This window comes from Coenobita brevimanus, chromosome 54 (genome assembly GCF_032717465.1).
Source record: "Coenobita brevimanus isolate Jiangsu-jjx chromosome 54, ASM3271746v2, whole genome shotgun sequence".
Taxonomy (NCBI): Eukaryota; Metazoa; Arthropoda; class Malacostraca; order Decapoda; family Coenobitidae; genus Coenobita; species Coenobita brevimanus.
In genome coordinates, this window is record NC_137007.1 from 2,787,597 (window position 1) to 2,813,245 (window position 25,649).

Below are 25,649 nucleotides of genomic sequence, written 5' to 3' on the forward strand. Positions count from 1 at the left end.
CATAGTTTTCAGTGTATCTTTCTTTTTCCATGTTGCAAGTCCAGCACGCCATCTACCCAGGTGCCCGTGATTGACCCCCACACACCATCACTCTCCCTCATATGGTCCACACCTGAACTTTCTCGGCCACCACACACCAGTTGGCGTGGTCGTAGTAGGATGAAATGATGTGCAGGTTGTGGACATACTTCTCGATCAGCTGGTCCAGTTCACCCTCCCTAAACACATGGTAGTATCTGTGCAAGGTTGGTGCCCCACCTATGTCACTCTGAAGGGAGTCCTGAGAGGTGGATATGTCACGACTCAGGCGTCCATTCTCGTCCCTCTGGCTCCTCTCGGCCTTCTCCAGGTCAAGGGAGCCACTGCGGATCAGAGGAGGGGTTGATTTGGACGTCTGAGCTTCCTTCTCCTTTGCGGAATCGAGGGAGCCCTGTGACCTCAACTCACCTCTAACGTACCCATCTCCTCTGCTCTGACCATTACGCTCCTGTCCGCCTGTGTCCGTCTGTCTCTGCTTTTCTTGTCTGCTTGAAGTCAGGAGGGATGTGAGTTGCTCTTGCTTCTTCCTTTGCTGCCTCTTGTCGTTTTCCCGCGCACACAGTCGACACTTACGCTTTCCACCGCCAGCCTCGTCCTCTTTCTGTTGCAGGCTTTTGGTGTCCTCAATACGAACTTTAAGAGATCCAGCATGTGACCGTTTAGGTTTGGTGGGAGCAGTGCTTGATTTCTCATCTTTACCCGTGCTTGTCTTATCATCCTCCGTAACAGGTGAAGCCTGAGACGTTTTTTGCTTATCACCCTCTTTCCCTGTTTCCTCAGTTGCTTCAGCTTTTGCCTTGCTTGTTTTTTTAGGTTCCTTGAGAGCCAGAGGTTTTACTGGCTCTTTAAATGTTCCATGGTTGGCCTGTGTCTCCTCTGGACTAAGTAGGGGTATACTGCTCTCACTACGGTTCATCTTAAACACGTCCAGAGAGAAGGGACCACCATCACGAAACAGAGACATAGCAATATGTGGCTCAGATCTGGACTCCCCACTGCTGGTGGAAGGTGTAGGGGAACTGAGGAGTGGACTGCGGGTGCCTGGGTCTTCCCTCCCAGGCAGATCAGCGCGAGTAATGGATGGGGAGGTGGAGGACACACTGCTGCTGGGGGAGAGAGCCGACCGACAGGGGGTACCAAAAGGCAGATCTAGCCCACCCTTTCTGACATCCTGGGTCTTCTTTTGCATTTGAGTATTGTCAAAATCTCCAATTCCCTTCAGCACACTTTCCGGGGAGTATTTTGCCCGCCAGGAGGACCCAGATGGTGGCATACTGACGGTCTCAGTAAGAGGTTTTATGGCCATCTCGGCCCAAGGTTTCATATCTCCGCGACCCATGGCCTCCATGGGAGACAAGGCCTTGCTCTGCTGAATGCGACCCCTCAGTCCCTGCCGCTCCAGTAGAGGTTCGGGGCTCCTGGTGTGCCTCCTGGAATCTGGCCTGTGGTCCGCTGCAGGCTGGGTTGGCAGCGGCTGATCCAGGTGAGCAATGGTCAGCTTTCGTCTGCCTTTTGGGCTGCGCTTGGTGACCACTTCTGATGTAGAGTCCAGAGATGACGATGATGGGGACAGAGCCATGGCAGAAGAAAGCAGCAGTGAGGAAGACGAAGACGAGGATAACGATGAATATGAAGCCATGAGGGATGAGGCAGAGGTTGATGATGAGAGCTGTGACCTCCTCTCGCCCTCACTGACACCACTCATGCTGACAGATCGCTGCTTCAAGGCGTCCACCTCACGCCTCAGCCCGCCTGCAAACCAATACATCATTAGATTTCACCAACACAAAATGGTAAATAATTCAACTGTGTGCAGATTCCTGTCTCCATAGTCAATATATTCCTGTACAATACATATTATTCATTCCAATATTAACACTCCAAATTCTTGTTACTGGTCTCAGTGCCCCTGCATTTATTTTTCCTTGTTGCACCACTCATGTAACTTGCTGCCCTGAGTACTGCCATGGTCTTTTAAATGATAATAACACTCTTTCATCACTTTAATCTCATCTGCACAATAGTCATATTCATTATCAGTGGCGTAGGAACCGAAGAACACAGACCCCTTTAATGATTTTGCATGAGGACTAAACTAAGCTCGCGTCCCTACATTATTTTCACAAGATATTCTACTAACACAGTACTTAAAATGGCTTAATGTGTCCTAAACAACATTAACAATACTTAATACATGACGCTGATTTTATTTATTTGATAATACTCATGCATCATGGCACAGTTATTAAGTGTGATCTATTATGATTTAAATGTCTGTGTTTCTATTGTCAGACGCCTTATTCCGGTAAGGGGGCGGCAACAAACAAATCACCCTTCTGAAAAAAATTTGCCCTGTTCTCTCCCTTATTACTCACTGTTCTTTGTATATACCCTACACACCTGCCCAGCACTACACAGAGCATCTCAGCAACATTCCCTCTCGTCCATCCAACACCACACTTCACAAACACGTTCATAAACAGTCACCACAGCCATGCAAAACCCTAGAACAAACTGTATCCTTCACGGGCCTCCACCAGACATGCACCCATCAGAAACAACCCTACCCAGAGAAACACGAGTACACCCAGCCAGACTGCGATGCGGCCACCACTCTTCCCTGTTACAGTACCAACACGAAATACAAATCACATGCAATCCACTATGCCCACATCGCAGTGCAGCCTACCACACCATACCACATTCACCACACTTGTACAGTCGGCCTAAGAAGTGACGGCGGAGTATCCAGAAGTTTTCGGTCAGCGATGGTGCACATACTCTTGCTTATATCTCTAAGAGGTGAAACCTAATACGTAAAATTTACAAAAAACTATAAATCAATGCTAAAGTATCTGTATATTTCAAAACTGTGGGAAGCAGTTAGTTAGTTACGATAATAGGATTTCACAACTATCGCTCAGGGACAGTCAGGAATAATTTGTGGAGTTCAAGTCTAATATGGTAACGCGCAATAATTTCATAGTAGGGTAAGAATGAACAAAAGGGTGCTTCAATAAACAATTAAAATTAATAATTATTGTTTATAAAATAATTTCCCTTACAATACTAGGGAATAATTTAGTCATTTATTTCCGTTTCCAATGTCTCCATGGACGACGACAGAAAGCGGGAAGGCGGCGCAAGCCAGTAAGCTATTTTAAATGTTTTGAATAACACGCACGAAAGGAGATAACATTTACTCAAAGATATGAAGTTATTACACTGCCTTTGGCCAGTTTTCCATCAAAAAAAATTCTGGATTATTTAATATATGCCAGAGGGCTATCGGTGAATGAAGTATAAAAAAAAGAACCTCGAAAGTTGCCTAGAGTCGAAGCTCCTTGGAGAATGCCAACTTTTGTCATAGTCTGATATCCTCAGTGCATAATCGATTAGCAAGAGTAATAAAATGCAGAGGGTCATAAACAAATCATTGAGTTCAAAACTTCCAAATCTTCATTTTCTGTTCAGCAGGACATTACAGTTTATTTAAAAAGACAGATATTAAGGTTAAAAGATGGAGTTGAGTGCGTGCTTTTGCAATGCAAAAGTTTATGAACTCATGTTTTGGTCCTGTTTATTGCCTAGTGTAAGAAAAAAAGGCAGAATCTGTCATACCTCCTTACAAGTAAAAATAATTTTGCATCAGTTGGGAATAAAGTTGCTAATTATAATTATTATTGGCGAGAGAAAGACGGAAAAAAAGGCTGTACGGTCTTGCTGCTACCGCAGGTAGGGCATCATTACGAATAATAATTTCATTGTTATGGCATCCTTATTGTTGCTGTTTCATCACCATAGCATTTGAAAATAAGGCAGTGTATTGCAGTCACAAGAATTTTCCTTAACTGGTCTTCAAAACTAGAGCATCTGTATTTGAAAACATGGGAAACAAATAAATCAGGAACACGGAGTTATAGGCCTAATGCCCACCGTGCGCGGAGTAATACATTTCACATTCATTCAAATCGGGAAAGCTAACTATATAAGTGTTAACTTCTAATATATCACTGCCTCCTGTTATTCATTTTACATCATTCTTGGCATGATATAATATCCATTTTATTTGATATGAAGTGATGAAGGCATTGAATGTTTACCTTATATTCACTTTCATTGAACGTATGGCACTGCAGAGTGACCGAAGCAATCTGAAACTCTGCCATCACTTCTTATCTTGGGGCGACTGTACCATCACGGACAGTCCTTCACCATAACCTCAACAAAAGACCACTCATTTAAGTGGTCAGTTCCCAGCAATCTACTGGGGTCATGAACAGATGAGCCTGGGGTTGCAAAAAAAAAAAAAAAAAAAAAAAAAACTATGTCTATCTGTCTGTCTATCTATCTGTCTTTCTCACCCGTGGCCGTCTGCTCCACATACGCCCTGGCGGTAGTGGCAGTGGTGGAGGGGGGTCGGGGGAGAGACACCGACGCCAGCGAGGTCCCTTCACGCCTTCCGCTGTTCACATCAGACCCTGCAGTTGAAGCGTTAAAAAAAAAACAATAATAATAATACAGATTATAACAACCTAAGCTGTCTAACCTGCCAGATAATTTTTTGTGCAATGAACAACAATGACAACAGCAAAGAAGTTTGTGCTCCGCTCTCATGTTGTTGTTGAAAAACCTTGGTATGTTTGGCCGAGCAGACCCATCAACCGCAGGCATGCAGTCATCCTTGCAGGACTGTCCCGCTCAGTGAACTGATGCTCCATTGTGGAAGACAGTGCCTCGCCACAGCAAGGCACAGGGAAGAGTGTAGAGGTTTTGTTCCCGGATGGATGTTATATTTGTGTCGCTCCACCCAGTTAATAGGGGAACCATAGTAGGCTCCACATCAACCCCTTATTTGATTATAAATAAAACAGCAAAAAAGTAAGTACACCACTCTCATGTACCTTGCGTCATACGCCCTAGGGGATATAAATAATCAACCATACTTTGTTGCACTTCCAACCTTTGCTCCTGACATGTACAGTATGTGGCATCATCATCGTAAATGCCGGGACTCCTCCTCCTCAGGGCTCAGTGGGAATTTCCATATAGTTGGAATGGTTATGATGTCAGTTGTGCAACATTTAATTAGCCTCTTGAAGCCAAGGTGTTATATTTTATCTCATTGTTGTTAGCTCAAGATGATTGTATTCAGAACATTGTAGCAGTGAAGGGGTTAAAAAAGATAATAGCTAACCAATCCAGTTCGAAAAGTCTGTTTCAGGGTACACAAAGTCGTCCACAGGTAACAAGAATAGATAAGAAAATTCTTCACAAGACTGAAGGGGTTAAACATATTATACATCATGCATTTGTTAACGCTTGGTAATGAAGTATATATATACCTGAGTTTTCGTGTGCATCCTCGCTGATTGTGTCCATGCGGTGCACGTCCTCCACCAGCGATAGTTTGGGCATGTCTGGCGGAGAGGGAGGCGGCCCCCCTCGATCCCCTTGCCCCCCCACACCTCCACCTCCTCCACCCACCACACCACCACCACCACTCGGAGAAGAAGCTGATCGGCGTCTCTCCTCCTCTTCCTCTCTCCTCTTGATCTCACGGTCTAGCTCCTCAATGTCTCTCTCTGTTGGCCATCCCTTCTCTATCACAGAACTGCCAGAGTTGGGTGATGAACTGGCGGATGAGTCGCTGTCCAGATCGTCCGTTTCAGGGTTAAACACATCAAAAGTGAGAAACCTCGGCACTGTCTTCCGCACGATCTGAACGTTCCGCCCGACGCCATTGCCCTTCTTGCGTATGATCTCTACGTTTTCCCCCAGCAAGAGTGAGGACAACTGCTGAGTGAAACTGGTGTCCCGCTTCACTACCTGTGGTTCGTATTTGGGGATGGATTTTAATGATGATGTACTGGTGGTGGTGGTGGCGGTAATGGGTGTGGTGGTATGACAGGTGGTTTTACTGGTAGTGGTGGTGATGGTAGCAGCTCTAGTGGAAGCAGTTTGTGGAGGCACCTGGATGGTTGTTGTTGTAGTAATGGTTGTGAATGTTGTAGGAATGAATGGCTCACCAGAGACTGGTTTACTCAGCTGGGGTGGCGGTGGCTGTGGCTGTGGCTGAGGCTGTGGCTTTGGAGGTAGTTCTCTGGTGGCCGGCAGGGGATGTGAGAAGTATGAGCCATCTGAGATTTTGGTGGGGGGAGGCGTGGCAGGAGGAGTTGACCCAGAATGACTTAGAACCCTGGCCAGACTGCTGCCGTCCCCCATCCGTATACCTCCACCTCGGCCCATCCCCACCGCTGCAGGAGGTCTGGAGGAACCCTTTGCGATGGTGCGTATGGCCGGCACATCCCTGGCCGTCACACCCTCACTCCAGGTCCTCTCAAGCACAGGCACAGAACTGGCGGTCGTGACTGGACTCTCCTCTGCAGTGTCAGCTGAAGGTGGACTGATTCGTCTTTGTTGCTGTTGTTGTGGCTGCTGAGTGTCGGGTTTACTCACGCCCCCCAGAACCTGGGTGCCCATTTTTGGACCTGTTTTTACTCCAGGTTTGGCCCCGAGGAACCTAGTTGGGGCAAAGTACCTGTTGCCTCCAGCCGCCGCTCCCCCTGGACCTGGGGATTTGGGAGATTTTGGAGACCTCGGTGACTTTGGGGAGTGTTGCTTGTCCGACCCCTCAGATGATTCAGATGACACAGACCGGTTCCTCTCTTTATCAGACCCGTTCGGTCCTGCCTGACCAGGCTTGGGTATGAATATCACAGAAACACAACTGTCCTCAGAGTCCAAGCTTGTGTCACTTTGGAAGCTATTTTCTTTGGAGCTGTCTGAACTCTCTTCTCTGGAGGGTTTTCGTTCACTTTGCTCCCTTCCCAACAGTTTCTTCTCCAAGCTACCAGCACTGACCCCTCCCATAGCCCCGCCACACGTCCTTTCCCCCTCATCTATGCTACCCTCACCTCTCCCAAACTGACACAAACTCTGAGCTCTTAATCTCATAGTGTCAGCATGTTTCCTGCCGTCCGCATGAGAGTCGTCAGTGCCTCTACCTCTACCCTCTGAATCGCCTTCTCTTCCAGACTCTCCTGTACCAAAAAACCCAGAAGCACCACTAGGCTGGGAGTCCTTTGTTACGAGTATTTCACTTTTCCAAGACTGCAGAAGCTTGAAAAGGCTTTTCTTAAAGCTTGAGTCAGATTTCTCTCTTTCGAACCTGTCCAGGCTAGCTGATCGCAGTCTCTGGAAGCTCTCGCGGATATTTTGCAGTCTACGGAACTGCGCGGCAAACAGAGACTCCCTCAGACTCTCCTTCCTTCCGCCCCTGTTCCCGTAAATAAGATCTTCATTTAGTGAGCTCTGCTTCTGAATGCTTTGCTTAAGCTTTTCTTTCTCCAAGAACCTGTCAATACAGATTATTTCATCGTTAAGGGAACTTTGCTTGAAAATGCCCAGACCCTTTGGAATACTTAAGTGATCCTTGTCATCGCCTTCTTCCTCCTCCTCCTCCTCGTTATCATCACCCAGAGGCACTATATTCGAGTGGGAGGTCCTGAATGCGGCCGGCACTCTACTGATCTCTATAACAATCGTGGGTTCCTGAGTTTCACTACCACCACTACTTGAAGGTTCACCCTCTTGTATTGAGGCTTTTTGCTTCCTCAAGGCAGGTCTTTTCCTACTGGAGCTAGGACTCATCCTGCCTCCCCCACTATCACTTTCTCCCACACTTGTACCTCCACTACTTCCACTCTTTTCACTACTTTCTCCATATAAACTCTCCCCCAGCTTCCCCACCAATCCACTTGCCATTTTCAATCCATCGGTTCCTATCAAGCCACTCAATCCCGTTGATGCTTTTTTACTACTGTCACCTTTAACACCTTCACTGTGACTCTGCATCTTTTTCAACGCGCCTGACAGGAGAGAACTTTCAGAAGAGAGCTCGTGGGTAGACAGGGATAAGCCGGAAGAGCTGGATTTCGACCTCAACACACTGGCTGCTGCCTCGCAGAATGAACTGGAATCCAAACCCTCTCGACTCACGGACTTCTCCCGCGATGTGTGTTCGTGGGAAGGTGGTGAATCTTGCACAAGATCTGTCAGACTTTTAGACTTTGCTTTCCCCTCATGGTCACTCGCAGCACTAGAAGTTGCAGCAGCTGCCGTGGTGCTCTGCTGCTGGTGAGGCTGTGGCTGTGGCAGGGCTGGTAAAGGGGACAGTGGGATGTCAAGCAGGGATGGGTCGTCTGGTTCCAGGTGGCGCAGCTCGATAGGCACGTCATCCAAGTTGTCTTGGGAATCGAGTGAACCATCATTGCTGACTGAGGGCCGGTGGGCGTGGTCGTCTGCGAGAGAGGGGCGAGGCTCACAGCTGCCCCCGCCCTCACTCGAGAAGGGGGAGTGGCTGTCAGACTTGAAGGGTCCCAGGCTTCCTCCATGCATGAACCAGGACTTGCCAGAGCTGGAGGAACCACGCCGGCTGCTGGTCAACTTCTGCCGGACAGCGTGGGAATGTAGGGGCGAGAGAAACACAACAAGGTGGAAACAACATCAACAGGTATTGTGAACTGAGTGATAACAAATTACATTAGACTTCAGATCAAGGTCTAAGTACTCATATCTTCACTAAGTTATTTTTTGTACAACATTACTATCAAGTATGCACTCTTATCGTTTACTGTAGCAACAGCTATCGATTTAATGAAAAGAAATTTATCCAGAAACGTTACTGACTGTAAAACTGATGTCTGTTCTCTGGCAAGATATCAGACATGGATGTGATATGTATATTTGGAGATTATACAGTATATCATATATACATTTGTTGGTTTATATTTAGCAAAAGCTCGTAATTATTAAGAAATATGTCAAAACAATATGATCTACATAAAAATTCATCCATTAATACATCCACAAAGTGAAGAACAGTGCAACTAGAGGAGGGAGTCACGTGAAGAGTCATGCAGTTACGTCATGCACAGATGGAGAGATAGTAGAGTCAGGCAGGCAGGCAGGACGGGAGGCAGGCAGGCTTAAAAAAATATAGGAGAAATATAAAAAAAGGGGCAAATAATATGATATCTACGAGTTCACCAAGATGCTCGCTATCCACCAAGGTACAGGCAATGGTCGTGTGTGTGTGTGTGTGTGTGTGTGTGTGTGTGTGTGTGTGTGCAAAAAAAGCCAACTAATGGACACACACTCTCTCTCTCTCTTCTTGCAAACCCCTGACCATTTTCCTGAAACGTAAAGGAGATTTCAATAATGACGGGAACATGTGTGTAAGGGGACAGAGCTTATGGAGAGGTGATGTGTGGAAATGACAAGGGGACGGTGGAGAGGTGATGTGTGGAAATGACAAGGGGACGGTGGAGAGGTGATGTGTGGAAATGACAAGGGGACGGTGGAGAGGTGATGTGTGGAAATGACAAGGGGACGGTGGAGAGGTGATGTGTGGAAATGGGGACGGAGAGGTGGAGGGGTGTGGACATGAGGGGAAGTTGGAGAAGTGAAGACATCTGCATATGGGGAGGGAGAGGTGGAGAAGTATGGTGAGAGTTTGTTCATCTTAACTTGGCAGAGATTTTTGTGTTTTTGCAGCTTAATTCATGCGGCTCAGTGACAGAATAAGTAAGTACTACGCCTTACATCCTTTACGTAGCACTTCTTCGTGACTTGCATCATATTCTAATGTTTTGTTACAGTTCAGCACTGAAGATGGAATTATGACAATTTTAGGTCAAGTTATTGTGAAGTGGACTAAGTATAGGCTGAAGGGCAGTGAGGAACAAGGTTATAATTCGTCTAAAACTTGCAGTCAGCCCCTTCTCTTACAGCTATTATTTGTTTCTCATGGAAAAGCAAGAGATACGAGAAGATTCTACATTTCCCTCTCCTTGCCCATCTTACGATAAAAAAATAAATAAACAAATAAATGAAATAACGGGGCAGTGACTGAAATTTTGTGAATCAGAGCCCAGGGTAAGCAAAGATAATTAAACCTGGAGACTGCTGTAGACAGACCTCCAATTCTTAACGTTATTATCGAGACTCATGACGGAAAACATAAACAAGCTCGACATCTTAATGGAGGATATAAACAAAACTTGAATTTCTGCCTCCTTGTTGACTGCGTTACGTAAGACTGGAGGCTGTTTAACAGTTTGTATCCTCGAGGGCGAAGGAAGAGTGACTGGCATAAATATAGGGGCATGTCTGGACCTGCACCCTCTGTTTTAATAAAATGATCGTAAACTTGTGGAGCTGATGGGAATGTAGATATACCAACAAATGAACACAAAATTACTCAACGACTGGCGGAATAATATAATGAAAAGTGTTGTGAAGCATTTCTGAATTCACATCTAAAAATATCCTGATGTACTATTATTAAAATGTACCTGTGTTAACTCAGCTTGTGAACTAATCCACGAACAGTGAAGAGGTCCATATGTTGCAGCTGAAACCCTGATTAGTTTAAAACCAGTTCTATTGAGTCTAACCTATAGGGTAATTTACTACCCTAAGCTCCCAGAATATTAATTTTTTTCTTCAATAATAAACCATTTAAAATGAAATTTGGTACCTGCTTTTTGGGACTCCATTACAATTTATCCATAGTTATAAAAAATTTTCAGTGCAGTGTCCTTCAGCATTTAGGTATAATAATATTAACCCTGATGTTCCACACTAGCGAATTCTTGGTGTCGACTGGGATAGCTGCATTCCCCTTCATAATGCCATCTTTAAGCTTAACCCTTTATAATTTCCTTTTTTAAGTGGATGCCACAACCAAAAAACAAACAAACGAAGAGTTAGATCTGGAAAATTAAAAATACGCGATCAGTTACCACATATTAGGTCACCTAGGTCATGGGGTTAAAGATAAGGTCATATGGGGTCAACTTACTTTATACTTGTAGGTGCGATATCACCTGAGCCCCTCTACGGATATTGACCAAACTTTTGTCAGTGATACAGTATGAAGGAATGATTAACTGATTAGCTTAGCAAGGTTAAGGGGTCAAAGGTCGAGGTAATTCAAATTAGTGTATTCTTGTGGGTGTGATGTTCCCTGAACCCTTCGATAGACTTCAACCGAACTTTGGTCAGTGGTACAGTATGAAGAGAAGATGAAGCGACTATGTCAGCAAGGTCAAGGAGTCAAGGTCAAGGTCATACGGGTGTGGGCACTGTATCTCCTGAACCCCTCGACGGATTTCGACCAAACCTTTGTCAGTGGTGCAGTATGAAAAGACGATAAAGTGATTAGGTCGGCAAGGTTAAAGGATCAAAGGTCAAGGTCATATGGGTGTGTGTGAGTGATATTTCCTGAACTCCTCAACGGATTTCGACCAAACTTTTGTCAGTGATGCAGTATGAAAAAACAATAAACTGATTAGGTAAGCAAGATTGGGTTCAAAGGTGACAGGTGACATGGGTGTGGGCACGATATCTCCTGAACACCTCAATGGATTTCGACCAAAGTTTTGTCAGTGATAACAGTATGAATGGATGGCGAACTGATTAGGTCAGCAAGGTCAAGGGGGCAAAGGTCAAGGGGGCAAAGGTCAAGGTCATATGGGGTTGACTTAGTTTACCTTTAGTTTCATTTTAACTAACTTTTCTTCTCACCTCCCTCCTTCCTGTCACCCCCCTGTTTCCCTCCACCTCTCCTCCCTCTATATGGATGTGGGCTGATGCTGTATCCCAGGAGTGGCAGCCCAGGAATCACTGACCTTCTCTCTGTCTTCTCTCTTTCTCTCGTGTGTGTGTGTGTGTGTGTGTGTGTGTGTGTGTGTGTGTGTGTGTGTGTGTGTGTGTGTGTGTGTGTGTGTGTGTGTGTGTGTGTGTGTGTGTGTGTGTGTGTGTGTGTGTGTGTGTGTGTGTGTGTGTGTGTGTGTGTGTGTGTGTGTGTGTGTGTGTGAGACCTGTATTCTCATTTGGTTTAGGGACTCACTAGCACCTCTCCTCTAATTGTTTATTTTCCATAATACACCTATATAAAGCTTAGGTGCCAATATGTATAAATAATGTGGCAAGAGGGAGCAAAGAAAATTTGAGCTAATGATGTACACGGGGTTGTGGGAGAAGGTAAAGGGCTGGGAGAAGGGGAGGGGAGGGGAGGGGAGGGGTGGGCAAGGGTTTAGATAAGGGCAGAGCATCCATCCCCGGTCGAGATTTTGGGGGTTGGCCTGCCAGTGGGGCAATCTGTTTCCCTATCTAGGCCCCAGGTCATTACTTTTTTCTCTTCCTCCCAGCTTTTTACCTTTCTGTTCCCCCACCTGGCCAGCTCCAGTGGGTTTCCCCCCAGTCCAAAACCCCCACAAGAATGATCTAACTCAGTCCCTCCCCCAGCCAAGACGGTGGTGGTGGGACTGACGGATTGGGTCAGCAAGGTTATGGAGGTTGTAGGGTGAGTCTTTGTGCACAGCTTGGCAGAGGCATACTGAGCAATGCTTTGCACCGGCAGCTCAGGGCCCGAATTCTTGGCATTTCGTTGTTATTATCATGCATGTTTATACTCAGAATTACAATCTTTTTAAGGTTATATCTCGGTAATGTATCAAGAACATAGTTTATGTACCAGTACAGTTTAATCTACTGCCACCTGTAACTGCAATTGATCTCAGTTAAAACCATCCGATATAAATTGTCATATATGAAAGATGCTTAGGAAGAAACTCATGTTGAAATTAAGACAGTGATGTTAGTTTTGCCGATGATGGGTTGCACTCTGCTCTGACATTGTCTTACAAGTCACCTGCTGAATGCTGCAGCATAATCCATTATAGCAATGTTAAAAGGTGCTCTTTATCTTTGATACTTTATGTTGTTGGTGGCCTCACTGATTCACAATACATATTACTGAACTTTTCCTTAATTGATAAAACTGTAGATATTGTGAATTTTACATACGTATATCCATGTATATGTATGTATGAAATCTTATGCATGGGCTACATGATCTGACCATTGTATGTAACGAGTAGCCATCATTTCAACTTTAACAAAGCAACAGTCATACTGAATGCACTGGCCAAGCCATGAGTACGTGAAGCAGCACCAGGATTACACGGCAGTTGGAGTGACAGGAGCCCTTCCCTGAGAGCAGGCAGGTATGATGCACACACCATAACCACAGAGCCTGATGTACCACTATAGACAGATACAGCACTGAGTCGTCATGCCACCACCAGTCCGCTGACTTTCTACTGTAAACTAAACAATTCCCTTTTCAGTCTCTCTTGACGGCATATCCACAGCCACCTGTCACCCTTTGTCCAGCACCTAATTGCCATCTGTCAGCTTCATCCAACCTCCTCCCCATCCCTCCACAAAGATGACAGAGTTCTTTCCCCTACCCAGTCGCCCCACAGCTCTCCCGTTGTTCCTATCCCCTTTAGTGCCTCCTTCACTGAACTCCAGAATGCACCTGGTTGCAGCAACAGGGTACGTGTGCACAGTCAACCCTGAGGGATCACTGAGCAATACCACAGTGTAGTCTATGGTCTGTATACCTTACAGTACAGTATAAGAGGCAATATCCAATGACCAGTCATAAGCACGTCAGTGGGTGCCTGGTATGTGGAGGACGACACAGCAAGTGCCTGTTTGGAGCATGTAGAGAGAACTAGTGCATCCAGAGAACTAGTGCCTGATGCACGGTTACCACACTCTAACGAGGACTGGCACAATGGTTAGTGCACTGTGCGGTACACAAATACATCCAAAAACAAAGTTACACCATATTCATTACTTCTCACCCTAGTCATCACTAAATCAACCAGTTTCCCCCCCCCCCTTTTTTTATTGCCTTCACATCTCTTTATCATCACCCTCCATGTCTTAGGTAAACTACCCTTCATATGTGTCCAAGTTTACAGAATAACTTAGATTTCTTCCCCGTGCACTAATGTCGCCCGCTGGCGTGATTTACCCTATACCTTTGTGCCGCCAGTCAGTGTTCCGTTACCTACCACCTGCATACTGCACTACCCCCACACACTCAGCTGCCAACTACCCAAGAACTCATACCCTGTTACTGGTCATTCTTCTCTCTGAGTTCCTCAATTTCTCTCTCTGTTATTGTAATAAAATGTTTTTAATAACGGAGCTCCCTACCCCCTTGTTCTGTTGTGCTTCCTACCATTATCCCATGCATATACAGGACATTGATATGTTGTAATCCAGGAGTCGCTCACTGGCACCGACCACTTTCTTTTCACTCTTATCCCCCCTCTTCTCTTTTTCCCTCCCCTCTTCTTAACCATATTGCAGGCTCTGTTTTATATCTTATCCACATCACAGAGTCTGCTTTTATGTAGGCATTCCTCTAATACCTCAGATATCATCTTGTGCCATGGTTATGAGACTTTTTTTTTTTTTTTTTTTTTTTTTTTTTTTTTTAGCGTGCATGAGTGTGTTAGGTCTGCAGTAGGCTACATCCGAAACACTGTGATATCCTGCTCCTGTTGCAACTCGCAAGTGTTCCACCCCATATTGACACACACAAGAACCACACCTCAGGTCTCACTGCCTACATCTACTGATTCATGGCAGCAGATGTCGAACCTCAAGATCACACCCAAGACTTGAACAGAGACCACATTATGCTGCGTAAACTAATCCAACAAACAATATTTATTATTCATGTGCTCCCGTTGCAAAAGACTAAAAGCATATCCTATCAAGAAGTACAACACACACGTAGTTATCACTGAATCCCTACCGTCATTTGAAATCCTGAGAGCAACTACAAACAGAGTAAGACTTGAAATTTATCATCTTTCACATATCAAAGTTCTGCTTATTTCTGAGGAATACTGAACATACGGTTGAGGAATTAATCAGTATGAGACTCTAAGACTGTAACCTTCATTCTATGTGGCTTACTCTGGACCTGGTATGTAATGGAAAGAATAACTGTGGATTGAAGGATGGGTAATGGCGAGGGAAGAGAGAAGAAACGAGACTGGGGAAGATGGAAAACTTTGGGAGAAGAGGAAAGAGAGGGAACAGAAAAGACAGTTACAACCAGTGAAGAGAGGGAGGGAACGAAACCCATACGGTCAGAACGCGAGCAGAAAAACATAGGGGAATGAAAATTAGGTTGAGACAGACGCCAAAGGATGATGGACGATAGGATGAACACGGATACAGGGATAGATGGAGAGCTGAGGGTGAGGGGGGGGGGTACAAATGAGAGGATTGGTAGACCCACGGATCAGGGATGGGAAGGGAAAGGAGGGGAGGGATGCAAGGAGGGAGGTCACTACCTGCTGGATCTAAAGGTGTAGAAATAAGTGATGGGGATACAAATATTTTCAAGTCTTACAATATCCACGTACAAAATATATGTTCTAGAAATTCTAATGTATAATTGTGCAGCAGTATTGGCTAGTGTATGTGAAGGAACCAAGCAATGATCTCTTTAGGTTCTTAATATTTATAAATCTGCTTTAGTATGTATTGAACTACTGCACGTCATAAAGTACCAAATTGACGTTAACAGGAATAATGTGAGACTTAGGAAAAGGCTCTATGAACTACCCTGTATATATCCATCTACAAAAATAGAAAATAAAGCGAATGGGGGAAGTAAGCAGTGCGTCCTTAATTCTAAACACGAAACACATGCAGTGCAGGAGAATGAGTGGCTTACAGCAGTTGTTATGAATGTCGACTAGTAGGTAGGGAAAAATTCATGGATTATTTCAGCTAGCGTTGAAAAACACTACTAAGTCATTTTCGCTATAGATGTATATGGCAACAAGAGACTGTAAGACTATGAGAAAATTCAGCAAGTGTTGGCAAGATCGAATTGACGGTGACCAAAAAATGCAAGAATGGGGCCATCACACAAGATAAACAGTGCCATCTTACATTTCATTATTTATTATTATTTACCTGCAATATCAGTGAATCAGCTAGAAATTACGGCCATTGTTAGTTACTGCAAGAATATTAATTACAAAAAACGGCAAGTTATTACATTAAATCGCCCGTAAAGAAAGGATGGCCACAAACTTAACAGAGGAAAATGTACCGAGAAAAATAGAGAACTTCAGAAAACGTAAAAAAAATAATAAAATCACGAGAATTTCAAGGAGAGACAATTTTCAAAAAATCACGGTAAGAAGAGGGAGGGGGGAAGAAAATCAAGAACTAGAGAGAATTTTTTAAAAGATAATAGGAACAACAAACACTGCTCTATTCGCCTCAATCAACCTGCTTGCTATTGTCGGAGGCTACCTGTAGGGCCCGTCGCACGAAGCTGTAGCAGGACTCGTTTGGGCTACTGAGATCGGAGGAACTCTGCGAGGACGAGGCCGCGCCCACTGGGTCTATGGCACGAGACCGAGTGCGGCGGCGACCATTTTTTCGGCTCCCGTACCTGTGTGGGATGATGAGGGTTTAGTGATGAGGATTTACTTCTTATATTAGTCTCTTATTTCTAATTAATTTATTGTCTGATTTTGGGTATAGGCTCGTGGAGGATGAGTCAAGGTTTTAACAGATTGTTAAAATGTTCCTTGCCGCAGCCTGGTGTCGAACTCGCGTTCTTTCAAACAGACAATTTCCTTAACCATTTAATCTCTCTCTCTCTCTCTCTCTCTCTCTCTCTCTCTCTCTCTCTCTCAAGTACACTAACGTCCATCAGTCTTCATTTTAACTTTTTCATCTTCATTGTGGCATAAGATCTAGAGCAGAGTTTACCATTTTCACTTTCACAACGTCAGTTATAGAAAGGCGTCCCATCCTCATCCAGAGAGAGAGAGAGAGAGAGAGAGAGAGATTGAATCCTTTATTTTCTCTAACGTTTCGGGCAACAGAGAACCCACCTTCAAGGGGGAATATACGAAAAAATTTACACACAATACACCCAGACAGTTCTCAGACACCACCAGAGCCACATAAACATTTTTAAATCCAAACAGCCACCACTCAGACCAAAATAATATCTGGCACAGTAGTTTTATTTCACGTAACTTTAATCTTGCCTAATTAAACTTAAGCCAACTCAATAACCTAATATGACGACTTAACCAAACCTAACCAAACTAAACCCAGTCTACCAAAACCTATGCCAACCAAACCTAACTAAACCTGATCTACTCAAACAACCACTTCTATATAAAACCTAACCCAGCAAAACCTAAACTGATCTAACCTAACCAAACTAAGTCTAACTAAGCCTTATTTTATCTAACCTAACCTAATTTAATCACATATCCCCTCCTTAAACCAAAATCTAACCTAACTCAACCAAACCTAACCAAACCAAATCAAACCAAAGATCTAACCTACCCTAACCTACCGGATACCAAACTTAATTTAATCAGAATAACATAATCAAAACAAACAACCTAACCTAACCCAACCCAACCAAACCAATTATTCCCCATACCAAGACATGTCCTTCCTTGTTTTCTGCTTGCATTTTGGCGTACCTATGGGAAGGGCAGGAGTCGGAGTCACTGTGGTTGTGGGCGTGGTAGTGGAGGAGGTCGTCATCGTCAGTGGTGGTGGAGTTGAGGTCCCGCTCTATGCTGGAGGTCTTGTCGTCGCTGGAGGAGTGGTCAGGACGGTGCCACGGGACTAACACATCCTGGGACTCAAACTGTAAATGGACGAAAACATGGAGTGGGGAGGATAATGCTGGTGATGACAGGTATAAAGGGTATTTCAAAAAGATACTGTGATATGCAATCGTCTATTATTCTATTCTAGGAGCTTACGGAAAATTAATTATGCTCGTGGCCATTTGTAACAGTGTACCTCAAAATCAATGGTATAAACTAAAAGGATTACTAAAATTTCATCCTAAGAAAACATTTGTTACCGAGCAACTATATTAAATTATCTGTACATGTCTAAGTATTTCGCTGGCCACACCGTTCGCTCTTATGCCTGAATAAATGGAGAGGCTGGCTGACCTTTCTATGCCTCTGCTCCATGGCCCAGACGGTGATCATGAGCCGGCCGCCTATCTTGAGGACCCTGGCAAGCTCCCGCAGTGCCCTGACGCGGCGCTCGGTGGTGGCCAAATGGTGGATGACGGCGATGCTGAGGGCGGCGTCCACACACTCGTCTCGGAAGGGCAGGGCCAGGGTGTCACTCAGAGTCACCTCGTGGCCACGCTCCCGGGCCGTGGTGGCCAGGTTCAGGCAACGGTCCACCCCGACCTTCACTATCTGGTTGTTGATGTGCAGGTACTTCCCGTTGCCGCACCCTACGGAGTACAAGAAACTACAGTAAATTGTATACCTCAGTGTGGTTACCCTCACTCACTCACTCAGTCGTTTACAACAACAGCAGTGATGCCAGTGCAATGGCAAGCTTGGCAACAGATAATGATGGAGTGGAAGATGATGTATCCAGGAGACAAATAAGTTTGGAACGGAAAGGACCGTTTCTAATATTGTTGATCATTCAGTGCGATCATATATAAAAATTACTGTACACGCCTACCATTTCACGACCGTTTCCGTACAATGCATATCTAATGTTTAAAATTAAGCTATTTTGCAGCAAAAGAGCTAATTATAATAAAAAATAGTAGTAAATTCAGAATGTCTCAGTAATGATCGTACTTCAGTGAATGTTACTGCACTTGCCCACTAAACAAGTAGTACATAATGTGGAAAGTTCTATCTATCTACCTATCTATCTATTGCCAGACGCCTTAATCCCTTAAGGGGTGGCCAATTGACTCTGAGTTACTTGTTTTACGGGGAGGGGCACTAACCCTCCACCAACCCACTTGTTGACACGTAGGGAGCACGTATGGTATAGTTATATGTTTACCACCCAGCTTTGCAAATGGTTTCTTGGGTTACAGGAAACCATTTGGCTTGTCACTCAATGTAAAGCCACCTGTAAAGGAAAGAAAAGCAATAAGAAGTGACGGGAAAGATGGGAGAAATAGGAAGAGAGGAGGGCAGGCACAGAAAAAGAATGATAAAGGCTGAGGAAGAAGTAGGCAGCACTACATCAAGGGAGTGGATGATGGTCGCCACCACTCTGGCTAAAAATAGCTGACGTTCGTTAAACAGACACAGCTTCACAGAACATAAAGCCAATATGCGTGCCACATAAGCTCTGTACATCCGCCCATACTGCAGTGCATTACCCCACACCAGGCCGTACTTAGTGTCATGGTGATCACACTCCAGCGCCATCACATAAACACTGGACCTAAGAGTGTCATTTAGTTGGGAATGACACCCAGGAATGTACATGCCCGGGGGAAGGGAGGCAGGGACGGGTGTTGGCTGAAAGATGTATGTCGGGGGGAAAAAGCCGTGTATTCGTGGCTCATACACACATGTACATAAATATACACATGGAGCTAAGTACTTCGTCCGTATTTTCGTCGGTAAAGGATGCTCCCTAACACCTCTACTTAGCGATTTATTTTGGGATATGGCTGGTTAATATCAATTTGTATGTTAATTATGATGAGTATTTTGATATCTGAATTATTTAAACGGTAGAACAGGAAAGTAAGGAGTATTAAGCAAAGTATATCGCTTATGAAGAGTTGTTAGGGAGCTTAATGGACGAGAATAGGGGCCCTTGAGCTACGAAAAAAAGAAAAAAAGGTCTGATAGGACAGTTATTGAGAGAAGGACGCTTGGGTATGTTTGTGACACGGAAGTTGAAAGAGAAAGTTAAGATTGCATGATTATAGAATGCGTGGTGGACATGAGAGGAGCATGGATGAAAATAGAGATATGGCTACTCGGAATAAAAGTGGAAGTACTGTGAAGCGAAGAGGTAGAGGATGGATATGGTGAAAAGTTCGAAGAAATACTAGTGTCAATGAACTGGGGAGCCGATGGATTTAATAATGTTGTGGAATGCATATAAAGTGTTTGAATAGGAATAAAGGTAAGTGCGTGATGTAATGCTGGCACATGACAAACAAACCGCGTGGTGTTATAACTATGGAAGTATGAATGAGAGGTGGAGCACTAAAGGAAGAAGTGATTAGGGGTCTGAAAGACAGTTTATACGAGAGAATGAAAGAATATTTTGAAAGCAAGGGGATTGTTGTGAAAGTAGTCAAAATACAGGACGGAGATCTGGATGGTAAATAAGTTCGAATCTTGTTGAAAAAGGGAAACTGTTTTATTAAATATTATAGAAATGAGTGTGGGATAAAGATGGAAAACTTGAAAAAGAGAAGAGCAAAAATTCCCACAAATAATGACAGATATATAGATTATTTTAAAAAGGTGACGAATGTGAACAGCGAGAGCAGAGTAATGGTTAATGTGACTGACTGTACACAATGAAGGAAAGTAGTACCAAGAAATTACCAATTGCGTTAGTGTGTAAAGCTGTGAAATGAAAGAATGAGAAGGCAGCAGGTAATGATTATGTATACGCAGAAATAATGCGATGTAGTGCAGAGAGTACACTGACTTTTTTTTCCCCCCTTAGAAATGTCAAAATATCTGGATGAGTGGAGTTGTACAAGATGAGTGAAAAAGGTTGTCACTGTACAGTACATTTAGGCAACTGTACAAGCGATTAAAGTGAGCATAAAATCAATCGTTGAGTTAGTTTATCGACTGATGTGGGGAGGGTTTACTGAAGAATGGGGATTGAAAATGTACACCAGATTTAGGCAAGTTTCTAAAATGCAGTACAAAAAAAAAAAAAAAAAAAAAATACAGGCACACGGGTGATAAGAGGTACGCATAAGCTGTAACTGCATACCACACAGCCGTACACAGAAATCAAAGCCCTCCTTCACCCCCCTCCCCAACACACACACACACGTACCGACATCAGCCACGAAGGAGCCCGGTTCGAGGTCAGCGAGGAACTGCCTGACTCTTGGCCACGCCCGGTACCGCGCCCCTGAGAAGTGCACCGAGATCTGGAGGTGGGAAGCAGGTAGGAAGAAACTTTAGTCATTTTTACCCATAACAATTCTCCTCACGCTAGCAGTTAAGATTTCAGGCACCATTTTGCTTTGTAATTTTCACACTAATATTGACTCTAAGTTGACTGTGAGGTGCTCGGTAGCTGGAAATATAAGTAATCTACCTTATACGTAAACTAACCTGAAAAAAAGTGACCTGGCCGTATACACATGCAATCCCAGCCACCACTTAGACTCAAGGGAAAAATACGAAAAAATACGAACCCAAAATACGAAAAAAATACGAACCTTGATCATATTAATTAGTTATCCTATTCCCACTTTAAGAAACTAAGTCTAACACAAAATTTAAGCTCAAGATGGAAGCAAGCATTTTCTCTCTACAACTTAAAGCTCACAAATGTTTACGAAATGGGAACCTGATCATAAACCCAATGGACACAAGCTCATGAATAAAGGTAAAAGCAGAATCCAGCAATTTTCCACACAACTTAAGCTGAGAAAAAAAAAAATGCGAATATTTCGAAATGCTGAACCTAATCGTAAACATCACTCGAAGGCCTGCGAGTAGTATAAATGAAAATCTTATTCTATACTCCTTCTACTCTAACTTGGCCTAAAATTCCCATTGCCCCATCTTGAATACTAATTTGTAAGTGGAGACTGACACTAGATTATGAGGCTAGTCACAAAGAAGTGCTATGGAAAGTGTGTGGAGCTGCAGCACTGTCTTTTTCTAATATTGTCCTACGTGAAATAAGCTGTAAAAGGACGAAATCTGGGCCAAGCCAGAGCAAAAAAAAAAAAAAAAAAAAAAAAGTACAGAAATTAGACTAAAAATACACAACTTAGACTGAGGAATATAGAACCTGGGCAAAAAAAAAAATCTTTAGGTAAACAAAAACAAACACAATTTATGCTTAAATATACACACACAGCTTAGACTCGGGACAACAAAACTAAAAAATACACACCATAGGCAAAGTAATAATAATAACAATAATAATGATAACAATAATAATAATAGAAATAATAAAATAATAATAATAATCCATCGTATAGACTTCACTGTACCTGGTCGTAAACATCGTGGACATAGGCTCGCTCCAGGGCCACCGAGCGGGCCTCCCTCTCTTTGCGGCTGTCTTCGGGGCTCATGTCGCCTCACCCCCTGCTGCCTCCCGCCCGCCCGCCCTCATCCGGCTGTCGGGGCGAAGAATGCATTAGTAGGGGCTCCGTTTGGGGCTCTATTTGGGGTTCTATTTGATATTCTAGCAGGGGGTCTATTTGGGGCTCTATTTGGGGCTCTATTTGGGGCTGTTTGGGGTTCTAGTTGGGGTTATTTGGGCTTTATTTGGGGCTCTATTTTGGGTTTTACTTGGGGCTCTGTTTGCGTTCTATTTGGGGCTCTATCTGGGGCTCTATTTGAGGCTCTACTTCGGGCTCTACGTGGGGCTATATGGGGCTCTACTTGGGGCTCCATTTGGGGCTCTAGTAGGGGCTCTATTTGGGACTCTATAAGGCGAGGCAAACTAACTATCTCAACCCCTCCAATACAATGACACACTTTTTAAAATTCAGCTTAGGAGAGATGTTTCTAATGGGATGGATTAAAAATAGTCTTCATTAGTTTTATCTCTACCAGGAAGCTCTCTTAAGCTCCATGGAATTGCCTGCCAGCCTTAAAGATAGGATAAAAGTGGCGTACTGGGACTGAAGGGGTTAAAGAGGTGACCTACGTGTGTGAAAAAAAAATAGAAGAGGTGAAAAAGAATCACACATCCCTCCCACACCTCCCTCCACCAGAATAGCAGAGTGGATAGGACACACACACACACACACACACACACACACACACACACACACACACACACACACACACACACACACACACACACACACACACTATGACTGACGGCAACGACTAACACTGAAGTTTTACTAGCAAGGAAGAAGAGGAATTATTAGGATCCTCTCTCTCTCTCTCTCTCTCTCTCTCTCTCTCTCTCCCTTACAGTTTGTGAGGAGGACGACATCACAAAAAATAAAAGTCTCTAATGGTGGAGAAACAAAATCATTTCTTGAATAATACTGCCACAGACCACCCATTAACCCTTTCACTATTTTTTTTCATTTCATTCTTGTGTACCATAAAAAATAACTAAGCAAAAGATACACCTTTCGTAATGAGGTTAAAAATACTTCCCTCTGACCTGCTCACTGCTATTACTTTATTCTGTTTTATTTTTCTCAATCCAACACGACTTTACACCACTGAGTTCATTTTTTTTTTCCCTGTGTCTTCATCCTAGCGATTTATAAATAACAAAAGGCATTATACTATACTCCTTTTGCTTCAACTTGGTCTAAAATTGCATCTCTCCATTTTGAACGCTGAAGTATAATAATAGATCAGCACTAGAATATGATACTAGTCACGAAGAAGTGCATTAGACGGGATGTAGAACCGTAGCAGTCTTTTCTGAAACTAAGCTACGTGAAATTAACTAGCACTGTCTTTTTCTGGCACTAAGGTACGTGAAATTATCTGCCAAAGGACGACAATCTAGGCCAGGTGAGGTAAGTAAAGTCCAGGTAAATGCATGCGAGTACAGTGCATATCCGTGTAATATATAGAAAGTTCTTTACGCTAGCATTCACTTGTGCTACAGAAAGTGTACGCGCATTATTATTCCGCTGTATGGACCATCATTATCACCATCATCGTCATCGTCACCTTGTTTTCCAGTGATATAACGGGTGAGAAACTATTTTCTTTTACTATTACTGCAACAATAAAAAGAAAAAAAAAAAAAGAGAAATATCCAGCACGATGTGAAGGAAAACTGAAGCCAACAATAGCGTGGGGAAGGTAAACACAGAGCCATAAGGGCAACCCAAGGCCAAAAATACACTCGGCAACACCACTACCTACAACTCTCGCACACACTGGGGAAAAAGACACCGAAATCTGGGTAGCGGGGCCTGTAGAGTTTCTGCAACTCTCAAACTTTGCCTCTCTCTCTTTCTCTCTTCCTCCCCTCCCCCCCTCCCTCTCCCTCCCTCCTTCCTGTCCTCTTCACTCTCCCTCTCCCTCTCCCCCTCCCCTCCCTCTCCCTTCCCACTCCCCCTCTCCTCTCTCTACACGAGTATATACATACATACATACGTATATATATATATATATATATATATATATATATATATATATATATATATATATATATATATATATATATAACTCACTCTCATTTCCTCCCCTCGTTCCCTCGTCTTACTACATTCCCACACCCGCTTTCATGTGTGTGTGTGTGTGTGTGTGTGTGTGTGTGTGTGTGTGTGTGTGTGTGTGTGTGTGTGTGTGTGTGTAAGAGAGAGAGAGAGAGAGAGAGAGAGTGGAACTGAACAAGATGAATAAGATGGGAAAAAGAAACAAAGAGGATTAAACGTATTTTTTCCCCGCAGTCACTAGAAGAGCGCGCGCGTGCGTGCGTGCGTGCGTGCGTGTGTGTGTGTGTGTGTGTGTGTGTGTGTGTGTGTGTGTGTGTGTGTGTGTGTGTGTGTGTGTGTGTGTGTGTTTACCTAGAACGGCCTCCTTCACAGAGAAAAGATTAACCGTAATAAGAAGAGTAAAGTTAGTAAAACCTCTACTGACCTGAATAAAATCGTCTGGCGGGGGGAAGGATTTAACCTCTTTACTGCCATTACGCTTTTTTTTTTTTTTTTAATTCATTTTATTTTTTGTCAAATATTGATGATGGAATTGTTATAACAGAAAAAGAGGTAAATGTGCAAAGGAACTGGAGAGTGAAATGGCACAGGGAAGAAGAGTGGCTGGTGCTATGAGGGCCTTGATACGAAACAGAGGTCTGAGGATGGAGGCTGCGAGAGAAGTGTGTGGTGTGTTAGTGCCCAAAGATGATAAAACTTTCAGTCTTGTGCTGCGTGAGTGTGAAAAGTCAACAGCTGGAGCAGAAGAAATTGGATTACTGAGGAAATGTATGTGGAGTGCGTCGGGTGGATGGGATAAGAACTCTGATTTGCGATGGATGTGGAGTAGGGATGCCTGTTGATATGAGAATTGAAAAGAGTGTGGACAGATGGTAGGGACTTTTAGAGAGAATGGAGAGATAGGGTTGTGGGAAGGGTATAGGTGAGCGAGAAAGTGGGAAGAGGTGTGGCAGGCCAAGATGACTGACAGATGTGGTAAATGAGTGTGCAAGAAAGCGAGGTAGAGAAATCTGTGAAGTAGGGAATTGCCAGAGGATCAAATTGGTTGGATGAAGTGTGTGCAGAAAACATGAAACGAGACTTGACAATTTATTCTTTCTTTTTTTCTTTTTTTTTAACTTAATGGTCAATGGAATTACTTTATCTTGTAGGTGTGTGTGAAGCGCGTCTATAAGGTAGAATGGAAAGTAAAAATAAGTGCAAACTGCCACGGTTATAAGGTAGAACCAGGATTTCATGGCCTTTATTGATGAGTGAATGAGTGTGTGGCCCATTTCACAGAGCATGATATTTACAGAAGTCCTAATTTCGTAGCTTCTCTTGCCTTATTTCTGGATCCTGCCTCAACCCGTCTTGAGCTGGGAAAATAGGTTAGGATGATGGTGATGATGGTGGTGGTGATGATGATGATGATGATGGTAGTGATGATGGTAAATGTGATAATGATGATGATGATGGTAATGATGATGATGGTTATTTTTATTATTATCTGCATATGCTAAATACCTCTATATCAGAATTT

General features: G+C 43.8%; 1 protein-coding gene across 1 annotated transcript; it reads right to left on the reverse strand.

Annotated features, from left to right (window-relative positions):
* Positions 1–82: 82 nt before the first annotated feature.
* On the reverse strand, positions 83–22,054 carry fid (class I SAM-dependent methyltransferase fire dancer). Its single transcript, XM_080273284.1, has 9 exons — positions 21,971–22,054; positions 20,794–20,890; positions 17,937–18,232; positions 17,451–17,620; positions 16,228–16,393; positions 5,535–8,490; positions 5,385–5,492; positions 4,404–4,520; positions 83–1,791 (listed from the first exon to the last, which is right to left on the reverse strand). The coding sequence occupies exons 1-9, from the start codon at positions 22,052–22,054 to the stop codon at positions 98–100; spliced, it is 5,688 nt and encodes a 1,895-aa protein (XP_080129410.1). The 3' UTR covers positions 83–97.
* Positions 22,055–25,649: the final 3,595 nt, after the last annotated feature.